Source organism: Onychostruthus taczanowskii, unplaced genomic scaffold (assembly GCF_017590055.1).
Source record: "Onychostruthus taczanowskii isolate IOZ18803 unplaced genomic scaffold, ASM1759005v1 scaffold3, whole genome shotgun sequence".
NCBI classification, from domain to species: domain Eukaryota; kingdom Metazoa; phylum Chordata; class Aves; order Passeriformes; family Passeridae; genus Onychostruthus; species Onychostruthus taczanowskii.
In genome coordinates, this window is record NW_024500349.1 from 20,643,855 (window position 1) to 20,670,538 (window position 26,684).

General features: G+C 41.7%; 1 protein-coding gene across 4 annotated transcripts in view; it reads right to left on the reverse strand.

Moving 5' to 3' along the window:
- The window catches only part of LOC121337971 (sodium channel protein type 5 subunit alpha-like), a 215,118-nt gene that overhangs the window by 16,147 nt on the left and 172,287 nt on the right, over nucleotides 1-26,684 (reverse strand). For all 4 annotated transcript variants that reach the window (XM_041408460.1, XM_041408459.1, XM_041408457.1 and 1 more), the window contains 2 exons: nucleotides 22,890-23,063; nucleotides 6,935-7,057 (listed from right to left, as the gene is read on the reverse strand). In XM_041408460.1, the coding sequence (XP_041264394.1) occupies nucleotides 6,935-7,057; nucleotides 22,890-23,063 (297 nt within the window). The remainder of the gene's footprint in view (nucleotides 1-6,934; nucleotides 7,058-22,889; nucleotides 23,064-26,684) is intronic.

The following is a 26,684-nucleotide window of genomic DNA, read 5'->3' on the forward strand; positions in this document are numbered from 1 at the left end:
ACAGAATTAATGTCAGCACTTGTATGGTCACTTCATTAACAAGCTGTTGTGCACCTTTGATTAATGAGTCTGAACCCTCATATGGTGACAGGTGGTTAAGCACTGACATTACCTGAGGAGCCAGACCACCTCTAAAGGCTTCAAACATCACTATTTTTTCCTTTTGGTAGTCAAAGAAAGAATCTGTTGGCATCTTACCCAAGAGTTGATGCTTTTTCAAGAGGAATCTCTGAATTCAGAAGTCATCTTGACCTCTCAAATCTTTCTGGATAGTACACTTCAGTCAAACTATAATAATAATAATGTGATTAATTGGAAATGGCTGGGGTGCACTAGAGTGACTCAAAATAGAGGAAAAAAAAAGCTTTCTGAAGTCTTTGCATCCACTCAGGCCTCTGTACCCAGTGGGTTGTGAACTATAGCTGTGATAAATTTTGCTTAATTAAATAATAACAGTTTGAGACACACTGTACTAAGTCAGCTTCCCCTATCTGATCAGTATGCATGATTAAATGAGCAAAATCATTCTAATTTAACAAAAAAAAATCATGTATAAGGCTGTAAAATTCCTACACATTAACCCAGGCAGGGCTGTAAACCCCTGCACAACATCATACATTAAATGAAAAGCAGAAGGAGCTTTCAAGGTGTGTGAATGATCGCACTGGAAGTGGACACCATGCTGAAGCCAAGCAAAAAAAAAAGTTCAGACCATCTACAGACCCTCCACAGCTGCCAGGTTTGGAGGCAGTACTGTGATACCCCCACATCACCCAGGCAAGGTACACATCATTTACTGTTTTGAGCACTTGTCCTGGATTGCCAAGAAAATTGTATTCTATTTGCCATCTGTATGGCAGTTGTCTTCTGTTCAGTGGGCAGTTTTCCTTATCTCTTCCACACCCAATCCTCCCTCTGGGGGGACATCTGCTGATAACAGGCTTTGGAATGTCCCTGCATGGCTGATAACTACAGCATCCATGGGAGATGTGAGCCCAGAGGGAGGAGCCAAGCATTCCTACCCGGATATAATCTTGAGCTCTGGAACACCAGCACAGCTTCTCCACTGCATTCCCAGAGGAACAGCAGCTGCCTCTTCCACTGGATCTTCAGAAGAAGACCACACCCTTCTACAGGATCCCTGCTCCAGCAGAACTACCCCTGACACTCCAGGAGGGCTGCAGCCACAATTCCCATTGGATTGCTACCAACACCCTGACCAACAAGGGTGTCAGGCTGTGTTCTGACTCTGTCAGTATTATTTTTGTTTACTGCATTGTTTATTTTATCTTTTTATTTTCTTCCCTAATAAAGAACTGTTATTTCCTGCTCCCATATTTTTTGCCTGAGAGCCCCTTAATTTCAAATTTATAACAATTCAGAGGGAGGGGATTCACATTTTCCATTTCAGGGGAGGGTCCTGCCTTCCTTAGCAGACACCTGTCTTTGCAAACAGAGACAGAACTGTTGGGGTTTAAGGTGGTTGAGGCATCTGTGCACATCAAACCTTACACTGAAGAATCAGAGAATCAATCACAGAATATCCAGAGCTGGAAGGGTCCCAGTTCCCCATTCTGCACAGGACATTCCAAAGTCAAACCACGCAAGACAATTTCTGAGGGAAGAACTCTATCACCAAATGTAGTTTTCCCCTTTCCTATGCCAGCCAGGTTTCTCCATGTTCACAGCCTTTGGAGATGCTGCGTGGTCCAGGCAATGCTGCCTCCCAGATACCAGCCCCACAACATGAATTTCTCTCCATCCCTGCCTCATGCTTTGGAGATTAAAATCTGATAGGAGGCCACTCTGCTGCTCTTCTTCTCCATCTACATTTCTGAAACTGAGACAAGGTGATATTGATCCATAAAAATTAAATTTTATTCAATTGGTGAATGTGATTATGGAAAATGTCAGCTCTTCTTTTCTCTTGTGTTAGTGTCCAATTTTCTGACAAGCTAATAATGTAACATTCACTTCTCCATCATTTTTGCATTGCTGTGGGAGAAGAATACCCGGAGGAGTGAAATGGTTTTTGTGCATGTATAGCAGCAGCTTCCTCTACAGCACACAATACAAAATTATGTAGATCTTCCAAAACTCAGATTTATATTTTGTGCATTTATGAATGAAGTTGATTTTCACACAGGAAAAGCAGTTTGACCAATTGTGTTTTTTTGTTTTTCTGTATAGGCCCATTCCTGATGACTTTTCTTGGGATTTTTTTTATTTTGTTTGTTTGCTAATTTTATCTTTCAGTTTTGGACGTCAATCAATTTTTAACCTCATCATTTTTAGACCAAATTTACCATGTTAACCAAAATGCCAAATAATTTCCAAATCAAAGGCTTGTTTGGATATAGCCTTGGCTCTTGTCAAAGTAGTTTTCGTTTGCTTCTCTGCACAACAATATTTTTCTTCAGTTTTAACCCCTGCCAGCAAAGACACATCCATTTGTGCTATATGTGCTGCTGAACCCAGGTTTCAGCAGTACAAGTGATGGCCATGCCCACATCCTGCTTTTTCCCTTCTGCTGAGTTATGTTCAATGGCCTGTAGATAACAAAACAAGACACGAGGCTGGAGCAAATCCTGCAACACCTCTCTGAATGAATTATTAACAAGGGGGTTCATTCTTCCCTTGCTGCTTCTGCTCTTACACCAGGGTGATGCCATTTGTTCTGGTGGAAGCATTCTTGTTTTGCACTGAGACAAGTGAGGGGAAGACCTGGATACATAAAGGCAGGTCATTATCATAAATTCATATTAAAAGATGCACATGTTGCCATGGAAGGGGAGGAATTTCTGCTGCATTTTGGAATAGCAGCACATTTATCCATGTGTAAGAAAAGGTTTCATACTTGTTGGTTTCCATCAATACCTTTACAGGTGAAACCACCTTCCAGGTGACTTCTTTAGGGACAGCCTAGAAACTGAGCCACCCTCTGCCCTAACTCAGAGTGGTGCAATGTATAACCTGTGTTTGGTCCCCAGCTCCCCTGGTCTCACAGACCACCTCCTCAACCAAAGCTGATTCAGATTTTTAATCCAGAAGTAGACTTGCATGATGAGTTAATCCTCCCTTTGCTCTGAGAGAGCCCATCAGACTCCCCACAGTGATTTCAGGCCCAGACTGTAACTCCCAGTGAAGCTCAGGCACAGCTTTTGCAAAGACATCTAATTTACAGTGTCACGATGTCAAATAATGGAGGGAAAAAAAGTATTATTAGATAATCTGTTCCTGGTGCCCCTTGTCCTTAGTTTTAGAAACAGTTGCTGCATTTTTAGGTGGAATTTGTTGAACTCTTTTAGATGGCTTCTCCTATCATTCCTATCTTCATTGGGAGGAGTTACCCCTGCACATTGCTCTGGGTAACTAAAAAATCAGAGCTTCCTTGTAGCTATCGTGGTTCTTTCAGATTTTTAATCACACTCATATTTCCCTGCAGAAGCTTTCCCATTTTTAATTCCCCCTTTCCGACACTTTCATGGAATTCCAGTGTTGAAGCACTGCACTGTCCCTCTGTTTCCTGGGTTATTTCCCTGCATATTCAAGGATTCTAACAGTCACCTCATTTGTCAGACTGCCCCAAAGCCTGTGTCCTGTTGAACAGTCGTCCTGATCCCTGTGTCCTTCCCAGCTGCTGTTTTCCAAGAAACATGCCCCAGAGTGACCTACATTCCTCCTCCTGAGGTAATCAATGCATGTGGGTTTATTAAAATGTGTGTTGTACAACAGATCTATTTTTCACTGTGATCCAGATCAGCCAGCATAATTCCCTTATCTGTAATTTCACTTACACTGATTTTGAGTGCTGTCAGCAAAGATTTTATATTTCCTTCCAGATGCTGTTAATGTACAGGTTAAAGCAGTTCTCATTCTGAACAATCCCTCACCCTGAGATGCTCATCACCAAATTTAGTGTGGTCATTGCTTACAATTACTTTTTGAGACCCATCACCCATTTTAAAATGTGTTTACTTGTCTTGGTACAGAGCTCATGTTTGCATCACAATATCTCATGGTATCAGATTCCTCTCTGAAATCCAAGGATTCTGTGTCAGCACAGTTACTGTCATCAGCATAATTTGTAATCAAATCAAAGGCCCATATCAGTTTTACAAGAACTATTCCCATGAAATCATGCTAACTAGCATTAATTATGCTGTTTCTTTCCTGCATACATCTTGTAGCAGTCTCACCATGACTTCGCCCAGTATCATTTTCACTTTAAATGGTCTCTCATCATCCCCCTCATCCTTCTAAAATACTGCCTGAAATACTGTAAATACATCCTTCTAAAATAACCTCCCTTGCAGGGAAATGCCACCTCTGAAATAATTCCCTGATGGACAAAAAAGGAGGAGGCATGAGAGATGTCAGTATTTGGGACAGGCAAATATAAGCTACTTTATTCTGGACTCATGAGTGTAAAGCTTCTGAATCTACAGTTCTGTCAGGTGGGATCCTGGTTTTTCTGGGGTATTTTTCTGAGGATTAAGGGGCAGGATGGCACCAGTTCATCCTTATTTTGAAGACCTCTCATGGCATAGGAGCTGCTGAGACTTGTGCCAAACTTGCAGAGCTCACAGACTGTTTGAAGACGGGGAGAGAACTGAGGTCTGATGGCAACAGGTCCTCCTGGCCACCCAAGTGCAGCTCTGTGCCTTTGTCTCAGGGAAAGTTGTTTCCAAAATTTAGGCACAGCATCAATGAAATAAGTCTCTTACTGCAGTAAATGAGAACTTTCTTGCTCCTGTTCTAGCCCTGCAGAGATGTTTCAGTTATTCAAGAAGGAGGCATTATAATAGAACAAACTATCATTATTTTCTCACTGTCAGTGTTTGCTTCTCGACATTATCATTATTTAATCCATCACAGTGCTGGCAATTTTCCTGTGCATTTTGGAGCATATAAACTCCTAATAATGAAAGGTCTAACTGTCCCTAGTCTTGTTAAGTGTGGTTAGACAGACTAAAACTAAAATGATTTGCTTTTCCAATAGCACGTATTCTCAATTATACTTTATCATGGTTTACAAGCTAATTCACCACCTCTGATAGCTCAGAATGACTGAATATATTTCAGCTGCAGCAATGGTACAGGAAAGAAAAGGGGATATTGACTCAGGAACTGAGGGGCCTGTAAGAATTAGCATGCTGGGAAGGAAATTTGTTGGGCTGATCCATGTTAAGATCTTCACCAAGCCAACCTCTTGCTCTTCTCAGAGAGAAATGAAGAGTTTTCCATGTTACTTTTTCTCTATTCTACTAATGCTTTTCTGATGTTTTTGGCTCATTTCCCCACTGCTATTCAGGTTTGAATCCAATTTAGTTAAACTGATGTGAAATCATGAGTAAACAATTGTATGTCAGCTTAGAACACACTGAGTTTTGCTTGGGCTTGTTAATCCACCAGTAAAAGCTAAGTCTTCATAAGCCAAGTCTAAACTGATTGGAGAGAATCTGTGCACAAATCACTGTGGTAGTTAAACTATTGTTTTTGCTAATACTGAATGCTGAAATAGTTCCATCTGTGAATGTTTAATAAAGATTTAGAGCGAGGTCATCAAATGACAGGAGTGAGAGCTTTAATTATTGTCAGTAGTGCAACCTCACTTTGTGGCTTTGCACTTTGGTTTTGTGTTATTTGGTCAATTACCTGCAAAATATTGCCTGACTGCTGGAAAGATTGTGGTGACCAAAGCAGTTCAGGTTTGGGTGCCTGGATAAACAGAGCCTTTCAAATCTTTTCGCCTTAGTACTAACACAGAGGTGGTCTGCAACAGTACTTGTCTCATCTTCACCCACAAAAAGAATATGATTTAGGTAATCACAAAATCTTTGTAGCAAAGTGTTATATTGCCAAATTGGTCATCCACAGAAGAGGAAAAGAATGGACCTGGGGTTTTCCTCTGCTGCTGCATCACCATATTTCCTGGCTCATCTCAGTTGTTAAGTCCTCCAGCCTTCAGTCTCTTGCTGTGAGAGCATTGCAATGCAAATAATTCATTGCTGGGAGATCAGTGCATGAAATACACATTTAGTCACTGATGATTCAGACCAAAATTTTGTCTACAGGAAAGCTTTACCCTGAATACACATCACTGTGAAATATGTAGCCTAGCAGGGAGATTTGGGATCATCAATATAATTTGACACAGAATTGTGTCACAGATGTGCTTTACCTTGCTATGCAATCTGTAAGGTTAGCAGTAACCTCAGCTCATACAGAACACAGCTGTCACCACCTGCAAGTCATGCATGGTGTGAGGAATTAAATAAAGTGCTTATCTAAACAATAATTGATTCTTGTTAGCAGGTAGGCTTAACAAATAATCAGGTATGCTGTGGGAATATAGCCATGGTGGCAAAGGAATGCAGAAAAAGAAAGAGATGGATGCACAAGATGGAGCAAAAAGCACAAGTTGCATGATTTTAATGTTAATCCTAGCATTCCTCATTAAAACTGCAATCTGTTCAAAGGGGAAAAAAAAAATCATTCATTCATTTGCTTTCCCTATCTTTAGCATTTCTAATTTTTGCTTTAATTATTAGCGAAAACGTCCTCAAGAACTTTCTAATCACTCTCATTTTAACACATGTCAAAGCAGGGAGCAAACTTTAGCTTGGTTGCTCCCCTGATACACCTCATAATGGAGAGGTAGTTGATAACCAGATACTTCCTCATCTAAAAAGCTGGGTTTTTTTTAAGGTGTAGTGTGACAAGTTAGTCAGCAGGATTAGTTTATCACTAAATCCACCAAAGGATTAAGATGTAATGATACAGCCAAGACCCAGGAGGGATTTCTTTGTTGCCGTGATAAAGCACTATCGTTCATTTGCTTTGGCTGACAAAGCCACGTGCAGCAATCCCCAGTTACACCTTGATCCACACAAAGGTGAGCTTTGATGGATGCTTTGTTGCATCCTCTTACCCTCATCCCCTCAAACCGTGACAGGGCTCTCAGTGGCCGCAGGGCGCGGAGGGTCCGCAGGGATTTGATGGGACCCATCTCGGAGTATCCAAGAGTGCTGGCAACCAGGCTGATCAAAGACACCTGGATGGAGACACAAAGTGAAAATTCAACCTGTTACAACGCTCCTGACATTTTCCTTCTCTTCTGGCTTTCCTCCCTGGAAAGAAACAGCTGGTTAGTGGGACAGTGGAGAAAAAGAATCTTAAATGGGAGCTATTACATTGGATTCACACAGAAGAAAGGATGATTCTTCACAAAGTGGATAAAAAAAAGATCACGATAACAGACCCACCACTCTGTGCTGTTTTCTGTGCACTCCCTGAGATGTCTATATGTTCCACTACCCAAAGTATGAGTCAGGTAAGTGTTACGATTCAGAGCTTTTTGGAAGAAAGCACATCTAACCCTTTCCAGCAGAGATAAAGGATTTTGGTATTTACATTTAATCACTCGTCTTCAACTAAGTGATTACAAACAAGTCTTCTACATTGCTGGCAGACATGACTATACCACAGACCTTAAAAGAATGATGTACATGGCTCTTCCGTTCTGCTTTTATTCACTTTTTCCGGTTTCTGCACAGTCTCTAAATGGAGGTGGAAATTTGACAGGTGCTCAGTGTTGAGGATCACACCTTTCAAAGACTATTTCTTTGAAATGAACTTCCAGAATCTGGAAGCAGCATGAAGGGGTTCCTGTGCTCTTCATGTTCTCAGAGGTTTTGTAGTGCCCTAGTTGGTCAGAAATGTGGATGGCATCAGGCACAGGACTGGATTCTGAATGAACTGAGTGGCAGTAGAGATTGTGAACATATGGAGCAATAGGGTTCTGCATGCTCAAATCAGTGTTCACAGCCTGAAATCTTACTGAGCAAAGAGTGAAAACAAACAGCTCTCCAACACTGTAGGTATCATGCCAATTTGCATGTATTAAAAAAAAACCAAAACAACAAAAAAACCCCAACCAGAATCGATCACCACATACTATAAAACTATCTTTTTAGAAGGAGAAACCTATGTATATTATTTATCTACCTTTTAATTTGTTGGGTTTTTTTCTCATTTACCATTCTCACAGCCCTAGTTCTCACAGTATTGGATATCTCATACTCACCAACGGGAGTGTGTAAAGCTCATCTGTGAGGAGTGGGTGCTGTTGCCATTTTCAAGATATCAGCTAAGCCTAAAAGCAGAGACTCCTCTACATTATAAAAAAGAGGTGCTGGGAAACTCCAGCACCTCCTTAAACACTGACAACTCTGGAGGGAAACCTTCCTTTTAATTTTAGGATGGGGTGATTTTTACTCTGAAGCCCACTGCTGGCTGAGCAGCCCAGCATCACCCACGAGGTCTGGGACAAATCAGGGCAAGACCAGCCTGGTCCCTGAGTCCCAAGACAGTGTTCCTTAGGGAGCAGCCTTTCTCTTGAATATGCATTTATTTACATGCCAGTGCTGTCTGCACAGCTAAGCACTTTGTAAAAACTCACTCAATTTGTTAAATTATTTACCTACTGATGGCTTTATTGTGTCATGTGGGTGACTAAGGGCAGGAGGTCTCAGAGAAACCCAGCCTGAGCTGGGGTTTCTGCCAGGATAAGTCAGCCCCCCTCCTGCAGATGACTAAGTGGCACAGAGGCTGGCTGTCACCCTGTAACTTGTCACTCTTTAACAAGGTGTGACACAGACTCACCTCCTGTGCACAGACCCAGCAGCTGGGGCAGAACAAAGGGCTCAATAAACACTTCTGCCTTTTGGTGCTGAGTGCCCTGTAAGAACATCACACCAGACAGGCAGGCTGGGTTCAAGGTCTGATGTCTTGGGCCTCATAGACACTGAGGAGGTAAAAATCAGCAGCAAAGCTTTTGCTTCCATCTCTGGGAAAGTGTATCTGAACCTCTGACTTGAGCATCATGTCTAAGTCATTTTAGAATAAGCAATGCCACAGGTTTGACATGCTCCTTCCACCTGGAGGAGTGATGGGATTTCAATCCTGCTCACCCAAAGCTCACAGCTGAAGAAGAAAATCTGGTTTTAACTTAAAAACCATCTTCAGCTCACCAATGCACCCATTTTCTGCTTTCCCTGTTTCTCACCAACCTGGTTTACATCCTGTATCTGGTGGTATTAACACAGAGTTCAAATCCTCCTTTTATTCACTCTTCCCACTAATTTAATGTTGCCCAAATAATGGTAAAGGGTTAAGGATTTGTCTAACAGCAGTAAGCAAATGTGCACTGTAGTTATATACTAAAGCCATTTAATTAAGTCATCTTAAAAGTTTAAAAAAAACTGGCATGAAGGAGAATACACGATAGGAGAAGCACTGTGGCCCACATTTCTGTCTTTGCTGGAAAGTTTAGTGCAGTAAACATTCTTAACCTTACAAAGTCTTGGAGGTTCCTATCCAGAAAGGCTGAAGGTATTAAAAGAACAGCTCAGTGATTGTATGCTCAGAGATCCATACACTCACATTCCAAGGGATGCTCACTAATTTGTTAAATTGATCTGTAAAATCAATGTAGGTATTTAAATGAAATTTAATCAAGTACAGGGTACCCAACAGCCTTCTTTGCTTGTTTCACCCATGATGACTGAAAGTCAGATTTTATCAAGGGTTTCAAACTGCTTTGGTTGGAGCATCTGCACAATTCCTCCCTCATCCTGGATTTGTGTCCCATAACTGTCTTTTCTGCCAAGGCAGAAGGTTTTTGGTTCAAATCCTGCAAGACCAGACTCGGATCTGAGTGGGTTCTCATTTCTTTTTGAGTGGATCTGAGCGGGTTCCCATTTTCTTTTGAGAGCCACAAATGTCACTCTGAAACACATCACAGGTGGTGTTGCCCTCCTGACACAGATTTACACAGCATCAGATATCTCTGCAGAGGATTAGGTCATGAAGCTGTGTGATATTTGGCAATGATTTACAAAGCTGGAGTCAGAACAGAGTTTGAGACAACTTGTTTAAATGCTTGGATGTTGGTTTTGAAGGTATCCCTGTCAAATTTTATTTATAGGAGAATTACCAACGCAGGGACTTGGCTATTTGGACTTGATTAAAAGTGACCCAGAAGGTTATTTTTAGGAAAAAAATCAAGCAGTTTTCAAAATTGGTGCTGACTGCCCCATATAATCACAACAAAAGGTGAAGTCAGCTGTTTCTGGTTTGTTTGTTTTTGTTTTTGTTTTTGTTTTTTTTTTACTGTTGCAAAGCTATTCAGCCCAGAGCTGCTCTGAAGTTCTGCTTTGTGCTATGCTCAGAATCAAAAATGTGCTGGCACCCAGAAAACACCTCTAGGGTCAATGTAACCTCCAGATTCAGAATAAGTCACACAGACATTTCTCATCTTTTCAGTACCTGTTTGCAAACAGTTTTGTAGGTTTTTTGTAAAAACCTTCCCCTGAAGCAGCACTGTAATGTGGTGGAGACAAAGTGAATCCTAAGGATTCACTATTGCTTGGAACCATTTCCATAAAACACCCAATTTGCTGTTGACCTTGAGCTTTCACCTCAATTTCACCTTTTTCACAGCAGGTTACAGGTAAGCTGTGGAATCCCTCATCCTCCTGTGCACTTTTTCTGAGCCAAGAAGATTTGTTACAGCTCCCATTTCCCTCCAGCATTTCCCTTGGAGGTCTTTTCTGACCTCCAGATCTGACCAAGAAGCTTTCACAGCTTTCCATTTAACTTAATCAGGGAATAGTTTCCCTGTATTGGGTCTAGACTGTTCCTTATCCCCTTGACACTTGACACTTTTGGTGTCCCTGAAGTCTCCAGCAGGATGTTGTCACTGGAATTTTTTGCCTAACCTGAATTCCAGTACACAATCTGGCCAGCAGTGAGGGTCCCTGAGGGGAGAGAGGTCCTCATAAATCAGAGTGGGCAATTCTACCTCCACAGACTTCATCCTGTGGCACACAAGTCTCACTAACCTCATGGACTAGGATGTCATTAAATTAATTTCCTACACTAACTCTTCCCTTTTGCCTTCCCTGGATCATCTCAGCACAGCCAAGAGCCCAGCCTTGTCAGACACTTCCCAAAATTTATTCCAGCCCAAAAGAGTGGAAACCCTGAAAGAGTCAGCATTTACTGCCCAGCCCAATGGCAGAGTTTCCCAGCAAAGCTCAGGCTCCTGGCAAAGCCTTGTGGATCCTACCTAAACAATTCATCTTCTTGCTATCATGGACAGGCAGAGAGGGTGGAGCTCTCTCTGATTCTGGAATTCAGGGAAGATTTTTGCCCCTGTCCTGACTTTCTTTGCCCAGAGATAGTTTTATCTTTGTGTCTATAAGAATATTGTGTCAAGAAATATAGACCTGTATTTCTACATTCTCGCATATTTCTACATTCCTATATTATTTCTATATTCCCACATATTTCTATATCCCCACATATAACTACATACAAGTTTATCTGTATAGATTTTACAATCATTTGCAGGACAGATGCCTGGAGCTTGGAGAGATAAATGAACCCCCACAGATTTTATGGTTGCCATTTTCAGTCTCATGATCAAGGGGAAAATGAGAGCTTTTAATTCTGGTGCACTGGGCACTAGAAATACCAGCCCTGGGGGTTAGCCAACCTGTGGCTGGTGTTTTGAAAGCCAATCTCCTGGTACCTTTGTGCCTTGGTGGCATTAGCTGGGGTCTGCAGTGTCCCACTGTATGACACTCATCTGTGTTTCCAGGGCAAAATCAAGAAGAATCAATGAATTTAGAGGGCTAGAACATAGGGAAGGATCTCTGATGAAAGGTTAGCCTCACTGACAGCTGTATAAGTTATATAAATACATACATAATGCAGCTGTAATGAGAGTAATATCTGAATGCCTTAGTAATTTTTACAATCCACTTCAAAGTCTTGTCTAGGAAACAGAACGTTTTTTCAGTACTTTCCAATTTCTTGTCACAATTTCACTATTTTGCAGAATTTCTGTCATTCTTAAGGTAAGAAATATGACATGTGTATGTGTCCAGGTGGCACCTGGATTAGTGTTAAATTTCCAGTGTGCTCATGATGGTCTCACAGTCATTTACCAGTTACAGATGTGCAGCATTGTCTGACTATTTAAATTATTCACCATGAACACACAGAGATAAAATTCTACAATAATTTTATGTGCCTTTATTATCTGCCAGTGACCTAAGCAATCAGTGTGGTAAACCAATGCAAACCCAGTAAAGCCAGCACAACAGAATTTTAAGGTGGCAGAGAAACAATTACAAAGTAGGGAGTGTGATAATGCAGCACAAGGAGGGAAAAAGACCTTTAATTAGAAGATCATAGAGGGTTTTTTCCCCAAGAATTGATTGCATTTAGAACAGCAGTGGGTTCCTCCCTACATGAACCCATTTTAATATCATATTAGCAGCCTCCACAGACTCCCAGTCCACGAGGGGTGACAAGGGCACAGAGTTTGGGAGCAACGTTTCACCCAGGGCTGGTGGAGGTTCCTACAGCAAAGAGAAACTGAAATAAACTGTTTGAGCTGGAATAAAGGCTGCTTCTCTCTTTTATTTTTTTTTTTTTAATTCCTAAAAGCACATGATCTCAGATACCTGGGAGCATCCACTGGACCAGGCTGGAAGCAGACAGACCTGAGCAGCACCACTCCCAAGGCAGGCACTGCCCAGCACACACTGCATGTTTTAATTAACCCCTGATCACCATTGAGATGAATTAATAGCAGAGCCCTGAAAACTAGGAATTCTGCCTAAACAACAGCAAAAATCATCCTTGGATAATCACATAAATCCTAAAACCAACCAGAATCTCCACTAAATGCCTGCTGCTGTACATGTCTGAGACCCTGTGAGTGTCTGTCTCAGGGAGAAGTGGAGACCTCTCTCCTGGTATGGGCAACAGCATATGCTTCATGCAGCCAGGGATTTCATCAAATTAACCTGCTTGTTCAAATTAGAGGGGAGGGAACAGCAGGGAAAAAAATATTTAAAAAGACATCTGAATGGAAGCACAGCGGCTGAGCTGAAAGCTCTGGCCACTTATTTAAATAAGCAGTTCCAGCTAATGCAGGCCCCTGGTGCTTTCAAATAGCTTTTTGTGTGCCCCAGAAACACCTGTCTCTCCCTCTCTAATTGTGCCTTTTATAAAAAAAATAAAAATAGAAGAAATAGTGCTTGGATTGCTGTGGGTGCCTCTTTTCAATCCGGCTTGGCCTCTCCTGTCTTTTTCTGCCAAGGATAGGATCACTCAAAGACCTCTTCACTGTCCAGCATCTTTCAGAGCCAGGCCTGAAGCTACAAGTTTCTTTCATTGATTTGAAAAGGAAAAAAAAAAAAAAATCAGTCTTTACCCCAGATACAAGCTGCAAAACCTACAGGGAAAGGGAACTTTGCAAATATAAACTGAAATACATGGAAATACTTCTTTTGGCTTCTGAATATGGTTGGGAAAAGGGAGCTTGTAATGAGGTTGGCATTCCTTTCAGCATCCACTGTTTTCTGAGCAGACTTTTGTTGTCATTTTATTTTTTTAAAATATCCCTTTGTCCTTTCATTCTGACACTGCATTTTCTGCCATACAGATGCCAAACTGTATGATTGCACCTGCCAATCCAGAAATTGCACATTATGAAAGAAAGGCATAAAGTTAAAGGAAAGTCTTAAAAATAGGACACTAGAGAGACACTAAGGTGACCTAAATTCCCATCTCTGCTCCCTGTTTCCTTGAATCACAGCCCTCATGTTCAGGTAAAGACTAAAAACTCTTTAAGGCTGCTCTGGGCTTGCTCCATGGCCTGGAGGTGAAAATGTGGCTGGAAATGAGCTATCAAAGGGCTTCCCTCAGTGCAGCAGTTCATTACTGCTCCTGGAGTGCTCTCTGTACTACAACATGATGGGTTACATGAGTGCTTAGATTAATTATAAACAAAAATTATCTCCTGGAAAGCTCAGTGCTAATTCCTATTACTCAGGTTTAAAAACTCATTTCCTTCATCCACTTTTTTGTTGTTGTTGTTTCTCCAGGTCTTTTCCACCTTTTAATTTTTTTTCCTCCATCAACTACTCATACTAAGGCTAGAAAATTCTGTTAATATTCCATGTTCTCAGCTTGTCTCCAGGTCCTCGTGTCCAAGCTTTTCAAGGCAATGTTTCCTTTTCAGAGGGCAGCCTTGTTGCAAACAGCATGTGCCACTCTTGTTGGGTTAAATGCTTTTAAATAAATCATTCCTGCATCCTAATTGCTTCCTGGCGGTTTCCTGAAGAACCTCTTTATGTCTTGCTGTTCTCTTAATCTGTCACCTCCCCTACACCTGCTCAGGCTTTTCTAACAGCTCCAGTCAATTCCCAGGGCAGATGGCTGAGAATCAAGAATTAAACCTCAGCTAATTTCCGAGGGCGAGTCGACTGCGAGCTTTCATCCAGCGAGGCAGCAAACTGACTTATTGATCTGCAGTTCTCTCCCCCATCACCGTTTACAAATGGATTTTCAGCTTGTCTCAATTCACCTTTTCACTGCAAACAGGCACCTTTGCCACACCTTGACATCCTGCATATTAGCACTGGGTAGGGATCAGAGAATGACGGGATCTGCTGAGCTGGAAGGGATGCACAAAGATCATGGAGTCCAACTCCTGGCCCTGCACAGAACACCCAAAAAGTCACACCTTGTGCCTGAGAGCATTGTCTGAACTCTGTCAGGCTTGGTGCCACTTCCCTAGGCAGGCTGCTAGGGACTCCTGTGAATTTTGGGGATCACATGATGTAACTTGACCAGACAAAGCTTGGCCAAGTCCCAGGGGCTCCCTCCGCAGTGGCTGTGCAGGTGCAGATGCCTTGAAAAGTCTGGTGTTTCTGTTTTGATTTAGAGCAAAGCAATTTCTCCATCATCAGCTGTGTTCTGCTTCTCATCCAGATGCTGTGTGGAGACAGCCCGGATTTAGGGCAGCTGGAGAGGAGAGACTTTCTCCACTGAAAAAGATCTCCAAAGCCACCTCCTGTTTCATCCCAGGGAGCCTTCCTGATGCTGAATGCTGTGGCCAGAAGTGGATTTGGTTATTATTTATTATGTGAAGGCAGTGTTACCATGCCAGGGGTGGACACAGTGATTCCTGACAGAACATTTCCCTGGGGCTCAGTCCCATAGACTCTGCTGCATTTCTATCCCAGCTGGTGGGAGTTGAGGTGCTGAGGTGAAGGCAAGTTTCTTTCTGGACACGATTAGGATCAACCCTACTTAGATATGACATAATGGAAACAGCAACAAAATCAAAAAACCCCAAAAAATGCCCCAAACCCAAAGAAAACCAAAACCCCAAAACAAACCAACCAAACCAAACCAAACCAAACCAGCAAGCAAAACCAAAAGAAAAAATCTGTTAGTGTTGCCTCCTCAAGGTGCTGTTCTGGATTAGCTGGTTTCCCCAAAGCATTAATTTAATCAGCTGTTCCAAATCAATATGAAAAAATACCAAATTGTTGTGGGAAACAGGAAAGTCTTGGCTTGAAAATCAGCTCAATTTAGTTGGGTTCTTGAACCTGATTGATCCTGAATTGTACTGAATATGTCCATATTGTATTAAATATTCCAGAGTGAAGAGGGACTCTGAAGAATTGTAGGATCCCTGACTTCTGCCAGGAAGGATAATGGTACAAGTAGGAGTACATACCAAAAGTAGGAATGTTAATCTTCATTTGCCTTAGCTCAAACAACCCAAAGTCAGCCATACCAGGGTAGGAAGTCTGCACAAAGTCCCTACACCATCAAGGCACAGCTTTCAAGGTTCATCCCAATTCCTCTCGTCTCTCCCTCACTAATAAAGAATCCCTGTCCCTCTGCAGGCTGCTTCTACACCTTTATTTCTTCCTTTTCCCTCTTCCTCAGGAGGAGTTTCTTGAGCTCCTGACCATTCTGGATGGTGGGAAGATGTTTTTTTGGTCTGCAGGTTGGGGTTTCAAATATGCTGGTCATCAGGGAGAGGAACTGTGGGACAATTCCCCATCCTTCTCTGTCCCTGGAGAGTTTGTGAGACTCTGGACTGTTAAACACAGCCAATATGTCTGTCCCAGCTCAGCTCTTCCATGCAAGGGAGAACACCCCTATGTATGGAATTTGGCAGCTCCACTCCCAGTGATGGAAAGGGCCAAGCAAGCTGCATGCAAGAACTCCATGATTTTATTAATTGTTTTCATTTTAAGCATAGTCTTCTAAAAAAGGACATGGAAAAGTGCTCCATCTTTGAATAACTTTGAGAAATAAAAATGTTTGGCAAATCTAGCTCAGCGAAATCTGAGTGGAGATGGTTTTTTTTACAGCACTTTTGAAAGCTGAAAATCTGCTTCGATTGAAAATTGAAATTCTTCAGCATTTTCAGTAATTACTCCTCTCCCAACCACTTTGCAAGGTGCAGGCAGATGGTGAACTAGGCTTACAGTGGACTTTTTTCCTCACCTCTGTTTTCCACACCTCTTCCTGCACCTGCAGCATGTTTTGTCCTGTTGTGCCTTGTCTGAAACTCAGCTTGTGCTTCATCTTGGCAAAGCTTGGGTTTTTCCCTTTCAGCATCCATGTAGTAAGAAATATGTGGTGCAAACCAAGATAAGACCAGACATTTGCATGTTTTTGCATGTGCTGTGTTGAGATAAAGTGTGGGGTGGCAGCAGGGAGATTTACAGACTCAACTGACCTGCTAACACACAATAATACCACCTATTATACATGAAGATACCACCTATCTTCATGTAGATTTTTTTATTTTCACTTACCCTCAATTGGCCAATATGTACTAAAAGAGCTTTTTTTTTTTTTTTTCCTCTTTCCTTCTTTCTTTTCCTTTTTTATTTTACTCTTCAAAACTGGGCTCCCTGGCTTCAGGAATCTCACTCCTATTGGTTATTTGGGAGCTTTATGCCATCAGAGAGGCTCAGAAGAATGTGCACTGAGACAACTTCAAAAAGTTGCATTTGCTGTGAGGAACTGGGAAAAAGCTCATCAAAAACTGAACTCTGAAGTTATAATACCCTGTTGTACCCATGGACTTTTGACAGCTCACAGAGAACACTAATAAGTTCTCTCTTAAGATGCTGCTCCAAGTGACAAGACATATTATCTTTAAATTGCCTTGGCTGTATTTTTGTCATTCTGCTCCTGTGTGCTTTTCTGAACACAAACTAGACAAAACTCACATGCTCTTAGGGTAATGTCCCAAGAATACAAATTGGATTTCAGTGCTGTTTGGGAACGACTCATTACAGCAGATTGTGTAATTACTGGTACGGCAAACAGAAATCACCTTGTTAATCAACAGGGAATACAGATGGAAAAAAACAATTAAAGTAATCATAAGCCATCAATATTTACTTCACACAGCAAGTTTTTAATTGTCACTTAAAGACAATCCAACACAAGGGCATAATTTAATTCAATTCAATTTTAACTAGGGAGAGAAAGACTGTTTCAAAATGTTCATCTCAGATTCAAGGTTATTATCTGCTTCTTAACTTGTCTGACAGTGAAGTATTTGAAGCAGAAATCTTAGAGCAAGTGCTTTCCAGGAACTATCTTGGAAAATGTAATATCTTTATTTTTGTTTAAGTGTTCAGGGAAAGTGATGGTGCATTTAATGCCTGAACATCCATGAGTAGATCTCAAACAAGCAAACAGGAAATTTGGCAGCAAACAGGAAATTTGGAAAGCTGCTCAGTGAGGAATACAAATCTCTAGTTACCAACTGAGCAGCTCCAGGCAAACACCAGAAACATGCTGTGTTAGAACCACTGACAAAAGTTATTGAGGAGAGTGAAAAATACATATAATTTCATTTCCATAAAAGCATCTACAAAATCCTGCCTAGTGCATTTGTTGAGATGCCTGGCCTTCAAATCCATTGCTGAGCAGTGCTTGAGCTATTTTGCAGGCAGATCTACCACCCAAAACTCTTGTGAGCCCCTCCCTCCAAGGCAGGGGAGATGGAAAAGGGGTGGAAAGAAAATCTTCATCCCTAGTGAAGAGAAACTAGTGGGGAAACAGGGCAAAAACTGAGAACTGGAGATGCTCTCCCCTCCCTGCTGCAGGACACAATGCAAGGACCACTCACTGGTGGAGATGGCTGGAAGGGAAGGAGGCTGCCAGAATTCCTAACAAAGCAATTGTTTAAGAAAATAACTTTCTCTGCATATGAAGACTCAAAAGACAGGACAATCTTAGAAAGAGCTGGAGGAGAAACCCTCATCTCTGAAATCAGAGCATGACAATCAGGCTGGGTTCTTGTAAGCCTGGATTGAGACTAATTTGGTCAATTGAATTGAACACAAAAGATGCAATGGAGATGATAGATTTGTGATAATGGACTTTTGTGGAGTGATGACATTAGTCCAGGTTTAAGAGGATTTCTCTGTGAATGCCACAGGCAATGAAACTTGCCTGTGACTTTTTTCCCTGAGTGTTCTTACTAATGAGTTGGGAGTTCACACCTCTTTCCCATGAGCTTTCTGTGACAGCTTCTCAGGGGTTCCAGCCTCTCACCTCTGCCTTCAGTGCACGAACAGCAAGTGAAGAAGCTGTTGACTGCAACACCTCCTGACTCTGAATGATGCTAAGCCCAGACTGATGTCTTTCCCAAACTGACCATGCAATGGAATAATCCATCCGCTGTCAGCAGAGACTGGGACATAGCTCAGAATTAATTGGCTGAAGCTCAAGCTAGATAAACTCAAGATAATATTTATAGGTCAGAGGAAACAATTGAAAGGAACATCAAGCTTGACACCAGCCTGCACAGCTGGTGGAATGTCTCTGCTCCTTGTTTCAAAGCTCTGTCTGCTCTTGCAGGACAGGTCTGGTGGAGAGCAGTTCCCACAAACATTCCCTTTGGATGCCACTCGCCTCCAGCCCTGTCCAAGTTCAGACTCCTCGCTTAATCTGCTTTGTCCAAAGAGGTTTTGATTGCATGGATGCTTGGAAAATATCTGTTCCTTGTGGAAATACTTGCCCATGCATCCTAGAGAAGAGGATTGTGCATGAATGTCATTGCTGATGGTGATGTTGATGTCTGTCTACACTTCTATCTGTCTGCACAGATAAACCACAATCTGTCTTTCCCTCATGTGAAAAGAGCTGTGGGTTGAGGGCTCACCACTGCAGTTCATGAGCACAGAGAGCTGATATTTGCACTGTAGAAGGGTGTTACTTTTAGCAGTACACTTCTTTTTCACAAGGTAACTTGTATAGGTGTACATTGATGTTGTTTGTTCAGTATGCCCAACCTCCAGCAGACATCTAAGGCATCTTCCCCAGGTGCCCTGAGCTGAAATGAGCTTGCATTTTGTGGTTTGATTAACCCTTTCTCTTTCCTGCCAAAGAAATCTGTAGCAGAGTTGTTGATAGGACACTATTGTATTGCAATGTATGTGAAAGCATTCTCTGCTACACTAGCACACTTCTCTGAGATGCTGAGAACCCATTACCAGAGATCATCCTTTAGGGATTCTACATCCAGCAAAAATAGCTCAGTTTGTGGATTACTCTGTATTTTGATGTTTAGGCATTGCAAAACAGAATTTTCTTTAATAATCCACAACTGTCAGATGGAGACTCTGCTGTTCCACTGGCCCAATCAGTGTCAAAGGTATTTCACAAGGCAGGACGCATAGAAAAAAAAAAAAAATCAGCAGCAATATGCTTATAACCCCTCTGGGTCCAAATCCTATTTAGAAATGGTGAATACATGCAAATTTTGAGCCAGTTTTATGAATTATTCAAAACAGAAAATAGATTCAGAGTTGCATTTGTACAATGAGAAAACACAGATGAGAGATGGTTTCACATGTCCAATCAAAAATCGACCATTGCAGCTTGAATTTTGAATACTGATACCAAACCACTAATGAATAATTTGCAGATCAGGAATTTTTAAGTGAATAATTTTAAACAAATAAATTTGAGAAAATCAGACAAGTGGTTCATCTGCTTCTTTTGGAGCAGCTAATTCACCCATTCACTGCCTTCTGCAGCTCAGTTGCAGTGATTTGGTTCTCAAAGCACCAAAAAGAAAATGTAAATTGAAATAAAAAGTGTGCTGGAAAAATTATAGGATATTACTCTGCCAATTCAGAGTGGCAGGGGTAGCAATAGGGTAGGAGAAAAGCATCTGTTAAACCTGCTAAAAATATAGCACCAGGTTCTCATAGTCTGCACTGGGGAAATATTTTTAAGGAAAGAATAGTGCAGGGGGAAAAGATTTTTACACTGAGAACCCTAAAGAGCAAGTGATGGCCTAAAGTCAATCAACGACCAAAACTCCAGGGTGGAACAACTTTTTGGTTGGACTGGGAGCTTGCAAAATGAACATTTAAATGTGGGTGGAACATTTAAATGTGGGCTGAGAAAATAAAACTTTTTGGGTCCCTAAGAAGGCTCTGGGTTTATTTTCTGGGGACAAGGAAAGTCCCAGGGCTGGTGTCCCCCCTGTTTTATGCCATAGGATGTGTGACAGGATGGTGAAGCCCCTTTCCCAGGCCATCTGTGGCTGCTTCTCCAATCTGTCATTATAAACTCCACCATTAAAAGGCAAACATGCACCCAGTTTACATTTGGACCTTGTGTTCTTATCTGGCTCCTGTTCCAAGGGGGGGTTTGAACACAGAGGACAGAATTTAGCTTAGTTTGTGGTTTACTCTCTTTGGTGTTAATGAGATGTTATTCTACAGGTATGTGACTAACTTCAAACTGCAACAGAGTTCCAAACTGCCGCAGTGAATTGATCCTGCACAGGGTTGCTCCCATCAGGAACCCTCTACCTATGGTTGTGCCAATATTCTTCCCCATACAGCCCTTCTAGTCTTCAGAAGCTCACTGGACAACAAATTCCTGGAAGCCCATCCAGTAGTTTCGGTGAGTCCCATTAGTCCCATTTTGGAGATGGAGAAAAAAGAAAAGAAAAGCTATGTCGCCTAAATCATAGTAAGACCAGTTTTCAGAGCTGGGCTATAACTTAGGAACAGGTAGATTCCAATTTTGTGGTTAAATAATTAAACCAGGCCTTCCTCTTCTGCTGGAGCTAATCTGAGAAAAATGAGTGCCTTTCCTTTAAAAGGTTTCTAAGCATATATGCAAAGAAGAATTTATGACACACAATTTATGTAAAGAATTTCCTTTTCATAAATCAATTTATTAAAGCTCTGGAGAACCTTCCAAAGGCTCTGATCCAGCAGTGCACTTAAACATGACCATAACTTCAAACAAGCAAATTGTCCCATTGAAGTGCTCTCCTGGGCTGGGGCCAAAGAAAGTGCAGTTCTTCCCTGGAGTCAAGGTTCAGATGTAAAATGGGGAAAAATAATTCCTCTGAAGTTTAATAAATTACATAATCATGGCAAAGCTCTGCCAGCCTCCCACATTAATACCTCAAGGTAATAAGAAGTGGCCTCAGGGAGATTATTGCCTCCTCATTGATACACTGAGAAGAAACGTTAGACTTCATCTGGAGGACGTGGTGCTGCCGACTTTTCCAAGATTTGGCAGATCCCACATCAATTCAAAGTGAATCTTTGAAGGATCCAAATCTGGTACTAGCAACACTCCTGGGGCATGAGATTCCTTTTGTTCAGACTTCTAAGGATTATCCTTAAATCAGTAGAAGTAAGCGTGGCGGTATTTCAAGGATTTGGAGTATTTTGCAATGTTTTGAAGCAGTGAAGACACTTTGCCAGGAGGACTTTTCACACCTTCTCCTGGACTCCTGCACTGGTAAATATTTGGGAGCCAGAACTGAACATACTGTTACACACTGCTGGCAGCCTGTCTGAGCAGCCCCGCCAAGGACAGCTCCTCTAATCTGCTGAAAACTGGTGTGCCCAGGTCATGTGCAGAGCAGGCTGAGGTAGCTGGACCTTGTGCTAGCTGGGAGGGTGGAATGTGGGAATATTTAAATGTCATTTAATGTGGCAAAAAATTGTGCAATTAATCCCTAAAAGTAAGCTCACCTCTCCACAGCAAAAAAGATCCTTTAAGCAAGTAATAAACAGATATACTGTAGTAAAGCTATGAAACACAAGGTAGTTAATAAATGACATGGTTACAGAAGTTTCTTTTTAGTTGTACCAAGAGGGGGAATTGTGGGAATCCTTAAAATCAGAGGGTTTTGGGAAAGCTGCAAAAGGCAGGTTGAAGAAACAGCAGAACTGCAATTAGAGCTATAAAAGTTATGTGAGAAGTAGAAAGTAAGGACAAATGGAGCAATGGTCTGTGTATTAACGCTTGGCTAGAATAACTTCCTTAAACTACAGAAAAATATATCTAGCAAGATATTAGGAAGTTCTAAGCTTAATAATGGAGCTCTGTGCATTGTGTTTTAATGCTTACAAGCAGGTACTGTATTTGAAATAAGCAAGCATTGTTTTAACCAAAGGTGCACGTGCTTTTAGTGGTTGGATAGAACTACTATCAATGTGCTTTTGCTTTGTGTGATTGGTCAAAAAACTTTTAAAGTGGGTTGTAACATTAAGTTCTTTGTCTGCTGCCAGGGATGTGAGCTGCTGGCATCTTCCCATTATCATAACCATGTAATGAGACTGATGGTGGAAAACAAAGAGCAGTTCCTCAGCAGTGCCAACCCATTCATGATTTTGCACATAAACCCACGGCCAGCAATAGAATGAGATGTTAAATGCTGAAGGAAAGGGAGAATTCCAGCGGATGGGAAGGGGATGTGCCTCAGATTAGCAGGGTGACACATCCACGTCACCGCTGACTGCGTTCCTGTTTGCTTTGGGTCCTGGGGATGCTCAGTTACACATCCAAACCTCCTCTGGGCTCTGCCTAGGGTTGATGCTCAGAATCAGAGTGACAGCTGTCATTTCACAGATGCAAAGCTGCCAAGCTTAATTGCCCTTTCCCACCCACTGCAAAATCCAACACGAGAAACGTTGCAGTTCCAAAATGATACTCACATCTACAATCAGGAAGTCCAGCCAGCACCAGGCGTTGGTGAAGTACTTCTTGAAGCCATAAGCCACCCACTTCAGGAGCATCTCCAGGACGAAGATGTAAGTGAATACTTTGTCAGCATATTCCAGCATGGTTTTTATGTTTTTTCGATCTTCAAGGTAAATATCTTCAAAGGCCTGGAAGTACAAAGGATTGGTTAATAACTGCTCCTGAGCCCTGTTGGAAAGCATGGGTGTTGCACTGCAGGTCTGTATTTGATAAATTATCACGTACAGGCTGTGATTTCTGATGTATTTTAACATTGCAATTAAAGTGTTCAGCACAAACAGGACTGACCCTGGCCTGAGAGATCTGTTCAGCTTTCCCCTGCAATGGACACAGGCTTGCATATCTCTCCCCAGCCTCTACTGGCCGTAATGGCTGGACAACCTTTTAGTGTAGGAAGAGCTTCCGCACCCTGAATTTTGAATGTGAACCCATGAGCAGAGTACTACCCCAAAATGCCCAGATTTATCCTGCCTCATCTCCTGTTGTCAGTGCCAATGCTACCCAGAGACCTCAGATGTCCCAGGGCACAGGATGTCTATATTTAGGAGGCAGAATATGACCCTTGCATTTAGCCAAATAGATCTTATTGCTAATGATGACAAATTGGGTTATTAACCTGCTTGTGTTATGGAGCACTGGAGTTCCCTGGCTTCTGTTCAGCCATCACATTTCAGGTAGCTACAGCTCTCTGCTTCAAGAAATGCTCATTATTATTCACTTAGCAGAACAATAATGTTTTAAAGGTCAAGGTATCTATCTCCCCATCTCATCTCTCTCTCCAACTAATCTCATGCAGAGCATTATAAAAAGAGTTTCAGTGTCTGTATCAAATACGAGCGAGCAACGGAATAACCCCTTTAAAATATTTAAGATCTAAACCAATATGTCTCCCAAAAGAAAGAAAATAAAGATGTCTCATAATTTAGCCTTCACTTTATAACATAAGTCAAATAAAAGGCACGGTCCTGGTGTCAGATTTGCCAATATGCAGCCTGGGCTTCTGAGTCAAATTATGGTCTGCTTCCCCAGCCACTTTTGCCACTGCTGTTACACAAGCTGCTCCCAAGTCCCTGTAACCTGGATAACCCAAGCTGTGACATATTACTCTCATCCCATCGTGTGACCCAGAGCACTTGGCAGCAAGAAACTTAATTTGAGAGGGTCTGTGCTAATCATCTGAATTATCTGCATTTACATATTTCCAGATCTGTAGCTACTTTCTGAGAAGCTTCAAAAAGTTAGCAAACACCCAGTGCCTGGAGATACAAGAAGTGTGGTACTTGTCACTCAGGCAGTCACACTGCTCTTTTGCCTGCCAGGGAACAGTAATTAAACTGACAAGAAAGCTTTGGCAGCCCGTGCCAAAGCTTGTCCATTTGTCCCCACACTTTGGGGTGACGTTTTCGCTGCAACCCTGTCTCCTATCTTGCCTTCAAAAATGATATTTCAAGGGTGTGAAAGAGCTGTTGGAGAAAGCCTGAAAACAATGCACAGATTGGAGTTTATCACTTCTTGTAGGGGCTCACTCACTTTGTCAGATGACTTGCTGTACTTTGCAATTACTGCAAAAATAACAACAAACCATTTAAAGTGATTCCTCCTCTCCCTCCTTTGTTCTCCCTACTTTCTACTAACTTGTCCAAAAGTACATTGTGTTTTGTCTACTAAAAGCACACTGTCAGTCAGGAAGCAGCTTATTAAGTGATGAAAAATGTGCTACCTGGACACTTCTGTACTTCTGGACAAGCTATGGATATTACCCAAATGACAAAATTCTGGTGCTTTGCATTTTTTCACTGTGAGAATGGATGAAACCTCTGCCATATAAAATATCAAGAAGAGGTTTTTTTTCCTGCTTTGCTTTGTGTGTTAAAAAAGATTTAAGCAGGATACCTTCAGTGTTATCAAAAATTACTATTAAAAAGTAGGCTTCTAGTTTGGGTGCTTATGGCTTAAAATCTTAAGAAAGGTTTTTGGATCTTCTGCAGTAAGCTGAAGATATATTTTGATGGTTTAACCACATATATATATATATATATATATATATATATATATATATATATATATTTATATATATAGGCTTAAAGATATATAGCTCTTCTCCCTTAAGAACTTAGGGTGTCCCAGAGATGCAGCCAGATGAGCTCAGTTTTTGGAAGAGAACCACCCAGAACACCAGGAAAAAAATTTTGTGTGTTGCCTCCAACATCTCCAGTCCAAATACTGAAGCACAGTGCTGATATGTGAGAAAATGCAGGATAATTTGCCCTTATACAGAACTGCATTGGCTAAATTGAAAGCTGCAAAAACCAAATGAATGCATGCAATTTAAATTAAATGAGCTTTATATTGCAGTCTTCAGTTATCTAAGGCACTTTTAATTACATATGTAAGGAAGTGTGTTCATCTAAAGCATATTATAGCAAGTGACATTCCCCCTCCTAAAATGTATTCAAAAATTAACATTCTGATGCTCAAGCTGGTGCAAAAACTGTCAGAGTCCATTCATTTCAGCAAAGCTGTGACAATTTTCAGAAGCCTACTATTTACTCAAGTTTTTCAGCCTCTTATTTTTCATAATAAAATAAAACCCCCTGGGTGACATTTCAGCCCATTTGTGGTGGACTAGGAGAACAGTCCATTTCTTTCCTTTTTTTGCATCAACATTTATGCATTTCCACCTTCATCTCTCCCTTCGGAGACTTTCTTTGAGCTACATAAACTCAGCACTTCTGTGTTTTTTCCTCTTTTTTTAGGCCACTGATAATTTGTGCTGTTCTTCTCTGGAGTTTCTTCAATTAGCCCATGTCTTTCCCAAAGTGCAGTGCCCAGAGCTGAAGCCAGTGCTCCAGCTGAGGCCTCCTTGATGCCAACTGGAGTGGAAGAACAGGATAATTTATACAGCCCAGTGGGGTGGTGGGTTGTTGTGCAGGGCTGTGATGGAGCTTATTCTGTTTGTTGTCTGCTCCCTCTCCAGTTTTGTTTAGTAAATCTGCTCCCTTACAGCCATCCTTCATCTCACCTTTCTGCCTGTGATTATTCCCGGTGAGGGGAAGCAGGCATCTTTCTAAGATGATGTTTGCCTTACTGCTTAAGGCAGATTCACCCACTTGGTTGGAGTCAATCCTGACCTCTGGAAATGCATGGATGATCTGTCCAAACATGGCACTGTCTGCAAATTTAATAAGTGTGTGTCTTGTTCCATCACAAAGGAGATGACCACCAGACTAAAGCCTGGAGAACTCTCGATAGACATCTCTGCTCTAGGTCAGGACAAAAACCTGGGAGAAATCCCACCAATTCCAGGGACATTCCTGACATACAAAAGAGAAATGCAAATACATCTCTTTGAAGAGCCCAGGACTGAAAATACACAGAGGATAATTCCAGAATGCAGTGGGATTTCAGGAGGAGAGGATCCCCCATCAGAGTCCTGGGCAATGACCAACCAGTGTCCATAGACACACCTGGGCACAAGCAGGACCTGTGCAGGGAAGGTACTGAGTGTTAACCTAAGGTGCATTCAAAACAGGAATACAGGCACTCACTACCTCCATGGATAGCACTGATTCACTCCCTCCGTGTCTTTTACAATTTTGATTTGCTGGTTACAGAATGTGCTAAAAAAAAAAAAAAAAAACAAACAAAAAAGAGAGAGAAGAAAAGGAGAAAACAAAGCCACCCCTGAAGCAAAATGCAAGCCTCCAGATGGGAACTCTCAAGGAGAAACAGCTATGGGATGTTGAAGC